The 8,474-nt window shown below is 40.3% G+C and overlaps 1 protein-coding gene across 1 annotated transcript; it reads right to left on the bottom strand.

Annotated features, from left to right (window-relative positions):
* Positions 1 to 3,049: 3,049 nt before the first annotated feature.
* Positions 3,050 to 6,641, bottom strand: LOC129815183 (mRNA turnover protein 4 homolog). The gene is made up of 8 exons (XM_055868677.1): positions 6,535 to 6,641; positions 6,227 to 6,285; positions 6,005 to 6,108; positions 5,784 to 5,865; positions 5,595 to 5,662; positions 5,293 to 5,444; positions 4,976 to 5,052; positions 3,050 to 4,876 (listed from the first exon to the last, which is right to left on the bottom strand). The coding sequence occupies exons 1-8, from the start codon at positions 6,560 to 6,562 to the stop codon at positions 4,724 to 4,726; spliced, it is 723 nt and encodes a 240-aa protein (XP_055724652.1). The 5' UTR covers positions 6,563 to 6,641; the 3' UTR covers positions 3,050 to 4,723.
* Between the last annotated feature and the right edge of the window lie 1,833 nt (positions 6,642 to 8,474).

Genomic DNA, 8,474 nt, shown 5'->3' with positions numbered 1-8,474 from the left:
GCTAACATTAGCTACCTAGTACAGAGATTTGACATTAATTGATTAGCTATCTAGACACTGAATCCAACTGCTGGAACTCCGTTCACCACCCGACAATTATCTCGAAATAAACAATTACTGTCTAACCATGGGGCAGAAGACAGCCTGTTGTGATTCTGGATGGCCAGATTGCTAGCAAGAATGACAAACTGTCATGTGAGGAATCATAAGTAGCTCATTTCAGGATGTTTCATCATGTTATTGATACCATGTTTTGTTTTGAGGTGCTTGGACATTTCATGTCAATGCAAATATGGCTCAAATTCGCTAGCTAGCTAACCAACAACTGTAACGATGTATTTGAGACAACAAGTGGTCATTGTGCAAATGTATTTGTTTGCAATAAGCATTGGAGATGAAATATAGCTTACATGTTGTCAACTATCTCTAAGCCTACCTCATGTTTTGCCCCATGGTTGCACGCATGTGATTTTGTTGCTAAAGCAACAGAGTGAGAACACAGGTATTGTGGTTAGTGAGGGGTAAGACAGTTGAATGTTAAATCAGGCTTAAAATTGAGTGAACTGCTAATATCATTAAGGAACAGTAATGATCCCAGATTTTACCTTTCGCTCAATTCCGGTAAACATTATTTGCCTATTGTTCATATTGCATGTGTGTTCGTGCGCATATTGCTTCTGTGTGTATTTGTCTGTTCAGAATACTTCATATTACTACAGCACTGATACTATGACATCTCTGTAATAAGATAGGAGATCCAGGGAGGCAGAACTTCAGACAGCAAGGAAGAGAGGGGAGGGAGAGAGAGGAGCAGACAAGACAGACAGAGAACACAGGAGAATATAGAGGGGAGGCACACACAAGACAAACATGTCATATTCCTCTCAAGCCAGAGGAAGTAGTTATTGCTAAACATTACCTCTCAAAAAAGAAAGATGCCACTTCTGACATGTCCTGTGTGTATAAAGTGTTAGACCCTAATTGGTTTCCATCATTGAAGGCAATCATACAGGCCACGCTGACCATCCCAGTTAGCAGCTGTGAGAGATCTTCCAGTACATTAAGACGTCTACATACCTGGCTTAGGAGCCCAATGACCCAAGAAAGAATGCATCATGATATACATACTAACATGCTTGGGAAAGAGTGAAGTCAGACAGGTTTTCACCTACAGTTTCATTTAGTTTAATTTCTGGGGAGAATGGCCCTAGCCCTCACCCTCCGATCCAACAGATCCCAGACGTGCTCAATGGGATTGAGATCCGGGCTCTTCGCTGGCCATGGCAGAACACTGACATTCCTGTCTTGCTGGAAATCACGCACAGAAGAAGCAGTATGGCTGGTGGCATTGTCATGCTGGAGGGTAATTTCAGGATGAGCCTGCAGGAAGGGTACCACATGAGGCAGGAAGGGTACCACATGAGGCAGCAAGGGTACCACGAGGGAGGGTATGTCTTCCCTGTAACGCACAGCATTGAGATTGCAGGCAATGACAACAAGCTTAGTCCGATGATGCTGTGACACACTGCCCCAGACCATGATGGACCCTCCACCTCCAAATCGATCCCGCTCCAGAGTACAGGCCTCGGTGTAACACTCATTCCTTCGACGATAAATGCGAATCTGACCATCACCCTTGGTAAGACAAAACCGTGACTTGTCAGTGAAGAGCATTTTTTTGCCAGGCCTGTCTGGTCCAGCGACGGTGGGTTTGTTGCCGGTGATGTCTGGTGAGGACCTGCCTTACAACAGGCCTACAAGCCCTCAGTCCAGCCACTCTCAGCCTATTGCGGACAGTCTGAGCACTGATCGAGGGATTGTGCGTTCCTGGTGTAACTCGGGTGGGCAGCTGTTGTTGCCATTCTGTAACTGTGTGATGTTCGGATGTACCGATCCTGTGCAGGTGTTGTTACACGTGGTCTGCTACTGCGAGGACAATCAGCTGTCCATCTTGTCTCCCTGTAGCACTGTCTTAGGCGTCTCACAGTACGGACATTGCAATTTATTGCCCTGGCCACATCTGCAGTCCTCATGCCTCATTGCAGCATGCCTAAGGCACATTCACGCAGATGAGCAGGGACCCTGGGCATCTTTCTTGGTGTTTTTCAGAATCAGTAGAAAGGCCTCTTTAGTGTCCTAAGTTTTCATATCTGTGACCTTAATTGCCTACCGTCTGCAAGCTGTTAGTGTCTTAATGACAATTCCACAGGTGCATGTTCATTTATTGTTAATGGTTCATTGAACAAGCATGGGAAAGTGTTTAAACCCTTTACAATGAAGATCTGTGAAGTTACTTGGATTTTTACAAAATATCTTTGAAAGACAGGGTCCAGAGTTTAGTTATGCACTTTAGATTTTTACTTGCTAATAGATTTTTTATAAATATTATCAACACCACAATCCATTGAATTAATATTATGAAGTGTTGACTACTTGGCATAAGGAGAGCACAGCGCATGGAAGAAAACCCTATGTTGCATATTTCACTGCTATGTTTCTGCAATATGTTCACTACTAGAGTGCGGTGCGCTTCATTTCAGTTGCGCAGGGATCCCCAGATTGCATTGGAAAATAAAAGAACAGCTCTGCTCCTGAACAGTATAGATCACTTTTGTTCCCGGCTCTGAATGTGTTCGTTGATAAATGTTGTTTTCCGGTTTTCTGTTCAGTTCCCTGAACCAGTTCGAAAACCTGCTTCTGATATTTGAGTAAGAAAAAAATTGTGGTGACCATATCAACTATTAAAATATTGCAATATTATGCTAATTATGCTTTTCTTAACTGCATTGTTGGTTAAGAGCTTGTAAGTAAGCACTTCACTCTAAGGTCTACAACTGTTGTATTCGGCACATGTGACAAATAACATTTGATAATGCTCTTTGGGCATGGTCTTTTTTCCTATGTTGGTTTTCAGGGGAAATACAAGGAGCTTGGAAGTTTGGCTTACCAAACTATACAGCATCAGAAGTCGCTGAAATCGTTACCATTTGCAAACAACTGAATACTTCCCACTGTTTATCAGGTAACACACACACAGGAAGCCTGCATCTGTCACTCACCACATTGCCTTCATTCAGATTACAGAACAACGTTTTTAAACTATTACAATACATTAAACAGTAATAATAGGATAAACATCGTTATTCACAATGAAAACATTATTTGTCGAGATTACCTTTACACTAGATACAAAAACATGACCTTCGGATGATTCATGTGTTCTATGTCAGGTACTGGAAGGAATGCCACTTCCAGGATATAGAGCTTGTTCAGAAGGCCATGGAGACAGTGTATGGCTCAGACAAGCAGACTATGACAATATGCTGCTTTACACTGGATGTACCACCACTCCCACCTCAAGGTAACAAGCCACATGCAACAAGAACAGGGACAACCCACTATCAGCTAGTCACTTTGATTTTAAAGCTACAATATGTACCTTTCTGGGCAACCCAAACAAATTCACATAGAAATGTAAGCTATAGATCTGTCATTCCCATTGAAAGCAAGTCTAAGCAGTAAATCTGTTTTATGTGCACCATTTCTATACTTCCCATTAAGTTTTTTCGTGTTTTACTTTCGGTTTTGTACACCAGCTTCAAACACAATGTTTGGTTATAGAAAATATATTTCACAGCGGTTTAGATGGTACAATGATTCTCTACACAATGACTGCTTGTTTTGTCACAAACTGAAATTAGGTTAACTATTAGAATTTCAGCAAACGACGGAAGGATTTCTACATATTCCAACTTTATGACATTTAAAATAAATGTAATAGGATGAACATGACAATTGCTACTCAATGTCAGCAGTACTATCTACAATTATCACCATAAATGTTTAGTTAGTGTGACATATGTAGTGCCAATGGTTGGGTCCTCTTGCACCTGGGTTTTGTCGCCACTGTTCCAGAGGGATTTGGGATACAGTGTCACCATTGGAATGTCCAGCATCGAGCAGCTGCAGCAGAACCCGTTTGCCTCTGAGGGCCCTCTAGATGTGCGGGTGGTGGAGGCCTTCAAACAGGTCTGGGACCTGGTAGCCCCAATTACTTCGGCTAGATGTCTCAACAACCCATGGTCATCTGATTGACTATATCGACATTATCCACAAACCATCGCCATTTTTTCTTGATTTGCCTTATAACAATTGGCTAATTGTACAGTGAGATTTTTGCAAGTATTCATTGATGCAAGTATTCATTAAAACAAACTAGGAAAGGCACAGGTGACTTTGATCTTGTATATTCTAATGGTGAGCAATTCATGTAAATTCAATGAATTATGGAAAAACATTTTCTGGAGGCTGTGTCTAATAAACTGGAGAACAATGGGAATATTTTATCTTCACTGATCTGCCATGGCCGGTGCGTTTGTAAGGATCACAAGGTGGCTAACAATTTTACAATGCTGTCCCTAACTTAAAGCTATACTGTGCATAAACAATTCCCACTAAACATTTTTTTGCAGGATGTTTTATAAGACACAACCAAGCAAACTGTTTTAGTTTGTACTGTTGTATTTGAGTGGACGACAAAAGATGTATAAAGCACAAAATGTATGTCCACAAGATTCAATGGGTAACATACCAGTGAATTTGTGCCTCAGAAATCTAGCATTTCATAAGCAAAAGGAAACACTTGAAGGTTGAGGCATTAAAACATACAGGTCACACAGTATTAAAATCCTAAGGTCTGAGAAGTCCATTGGTCTATCCAGATTCATTTACCATCCCCTTCTTCCTCCTCTGTGTCATTATCCTGCATGGCCTCTTCCTCTTCTTCCTCAGCCAGCTTCTCAAAGTCGCTCGTTTCAGAGTTCCACATGCACTTGATCTGCACTCTGAATTCTGCCATCTCAATCCCAAAGAGTTTCTATATGGGGAAAATAATGGAACCATCTAGCAACTGTGGACTTGCAGAATGTCTCATAGGCCAATCAGGTGTAGACTGGGGGAAAGGTTTAGAACTCACCAGAATACGGGCCTGTTCAGGGGTTAGTATGTCTCCCTCTTTGCACACGGCATGGTCTTTCAGTAGTGTCACCACTCCTACAACAAAACAATGGGGTATAAGCCAACAATTGCAACATTTAATCCTTCCCCATTGGAAGTAATCCAACGTAAACTTGACTAGTTATCGAAGAGCTTCAGTTGTTAGATCATAGTTTGTAGTCTGTAGCAGAAGCAGAAAAAGTCAATTTAAACAAAATGGGTCACTAGAGAGGTTACAGCCATCCTTTCATTACAGACTTATGAAAGTTCTCTCTGAACATCAGAGACAGGTCTCACCTTTCTTGAGTGCTGTGGGGAGTCCCAACTGTCTCAGCTGTGGCTCCATGGAGTGAGGGAACTGTTCCAGGGGTCCTTCATCAAGTGTTATGGCCATCCCTGCCTTGTTTCCCGCTCGTGCAAAATCCACCTCTTTGAACTGGCTGAAATACCTGAAAAACATTTATCAAGAGAAAAACAACTTATATGAAACTACCATGGAGGGCAAGGAATCAGCCAAAGCACCGGATGAACAAAATAAGATATACTACATTTAATGATGGTACATCTTTAATGGAAATGCAAGACATAGGTTTACTTACTCTCGTACCTCTTCCTTGGTTTTATTTGTGAATAACACACCCACTTCTCCCCTCAGAAACCGGCTGACCTACAAAATAAGCAGAGACCGACATTAATTAAACTCCTTGAAAAGTGTCTTTGTGCAAAGCAAATGTACAAGACCTTACCTCATGAGTCTACATTACTTAATCATAACAAATATAGCATACCTTGTGCAAATTGTCTTTGTACTCGCTTGTTGGTCCTTTACCTATAGCGATCATCATTACTTTGTTTTTGCCAAAAAAGAATCTGAAGAAGAAAAACATCACCTCATTGTCAAACCAGCTGCACCTACCTATACGCATAACACGTCATGGGTGTCTGACAATTAGATTTGTCTGAGTAATGAGAACCAGGCCGCATAGACCTGTGTTGTGTGTGTTCTTACCGACTGTGTTTCCAGGCTGTCCTGATGTCTTTCAGTTTGTTGTTCCTCATGTTTGCCACAGAGAAAATGAACAGATGCTTGTAAATGTCCACACATTTCCGCAACTATAAAGACATGGACATGCAGATACAGACCATTAGTCAAGCGTTTATTAGCTGGATACCGATGTCAGACAGAAAACTTAGCTAGCTAGGATTGATGGGTATCAGTATACGTAGTTACCTCTTCTATTAAGTTCTGTTTAGTTTCCAGACCCTTCTTGGCTGTTTTTGTTAGGGAAACTGAAGAGATGAAAAAGGCAAACAATCAGGTTTGATGCATACAGGACAACAAAGTATTTTCAGCATTAGCCATCATAATAAACATAATTAGCTAGTTAGCTAACGTTAGCTTCGTAGCTAGCTGGCTCCTCTTTCACCTCTTGATGCAAAACATACCCTGGAAATGCTATATTCGTTAACTGTTACATGAAGCAATACACTAGACTATATATACCCTTAATTTACTGGACGAATGACATAAAAACATACCTTTCTTGTCTCTCTTTGACTTCGGCATGGTTCTCACGTTGTGTAGACCTATGGAGGAAAAGGACCCCACGTGTTTCTGTCTGTTGAATATAGCGGTCCAAAATATGCCTATAAAAAATGTATTGTTGCATTTCCGGAGCTCATTTTCTGCTACTAAATTGACTTGAAATAAAATATTGACTTTGATAATATAAATACATGATTGAATAATCTGGATTAACAATGTAAAATAAATGTACTTTATAGACATGGTCTCTTTTCCCCCAGTAGATGGAACCCTGCAAACATGAGAGGGCGCACCTTATAATAAGTGCTGTAACAAGCACATAGCAATCATGATAAAGCCATTAAAAGTTATTATGGTGTGACAGAAATAATGATTTCTTTCTTTATTCTGTTGTTTTCTATTGAATCTAAATATTGTACCTCTTTCGCTCCATAAAGCACATATTGCGCTGCAATGACTAAAAAAATGGACAGGTTGGAGAGGGGAGCAGTCTCACTTGAATGAGGTGTCTGTGGTATGCACTTGCAAGTAAAGGGTGTTTCTCTCTCTAAAATATGATTAAATGTAGGCTAATTAATCAATGCTTTAAACAGACGTTAAACAGACAGTGGCTGTTTCCTGCTGTGCTTGTGGAATAATTATCTGTAACAGATGAGTTTAGGGACAACATCATATTTATCTTATGCTCTGCACCGAGCCATGTATTCTGTCAAGGGAGCCACCTTGCAGCTAGATCTGGGGATCTGGTTTGAGGCGTTGCATGGATCAGCAGACACAGCAGCTGCAGTAGTGCATTTATTGAGCATTATTCAGCAGGGGGTGGGGTGGGTGCTTGACTTGTCAAATCTGGGTCACAGTGGTATGTTACATCATATCACCCATTTCCCATCCTCATTCCATCTCTCTTTCCTTCCCATCCGCTAGGCTATGTAAATATAGCCTATGATCATGTAGTGATGAAGTTATGAATTACTGTGGTGATTTATACAAGGCTTAAAATGATGAATCTCCATCACCCATGGTTGTATCTGTGAACCTGAAGTGAAAAATGCAGTGGCAAGAGGTGAAATTCCAGATAGACAAGCTATTAGGCCTACCTGGCTCCTACGCACACAATAACCTGGTGATGGTATGGTGTACTAAACATACACAAATGAAATGGAGCTGTGAGTGTGTGTGTGTTCTTTCTAATCTTTGTAGACTTCACAGATTTTATTTAGCTTGTATGACTGAATATTTTCACCATATTTTCTCAAAGATGCGACTGGGTATAAATGTAGGGCTTTATTCGAATTAAATCTAAAATCTCTGATGAAGTGTTGTCAAGTCTCCATCAGCTCAGCTGATTCCAATGTATCGAGCGATTTCAGTGCCAACAAAAATTGTATTTGAATTCCATCATTTTGAATTTGTATTAAGATATTGAATTTGAATGTGTAATGCTCAAATGGAATCATTTATTTCATAAATTGAACTTGTATTTCATGATTTCAAACTGAATTGAATGAATTCAAATACAATTTATTTTGGCACTGACTTTTTTTGTGGGGGGGCACTGAAATCACTCCATACTGATGACGGACACTACCTCAAAGCTAAAACAAAGATTAGATTGGTTAAAATGAGATAGGTCATATTTGCAGGACTATTTGAAGCAGAAGGAAAAAATAGTTTTGAATAGAGTACAGCTTATGTCAGAATTGACTTTTCGTAGCAGGTTAGGAGAATTTACGCAGCAAGTTATGAGAATTAGATTAAGGTTAGGAAAAGAGTTAGGGTTAGCTAAAATGCCAAAATGTTCTACTTTTGACGTCAATTTGACATAAGCTGTATTCTAACTAGACATGATCGGAAAATATTTCAACAAAGCACATTTGAAATGTTCAGCTGAAGATGAAACAACTGGATGAAGAACATGAAGGAGCATTGGAAG

The sequence above is a fragment of the Salvelinus fontinalis genome, chromosome 18, assembly GCF_029448725.1.
Source record: "Salvelinus fontinalis isolate EN_2023a chromosome 18, ASM2944872v1, whole genome shotgun sequence".
Classification (NCBI taxonomy): domain Eukaryota; kingdom Metazoa; phylum Chordata; class Actinopteri; order Salmoniformes; family Salmonidae; genus Salvelinus; species Salvelinus fontinalis.
This window is presented reverse-complemented; position numbering and strand designations above follow the sequence as displayed.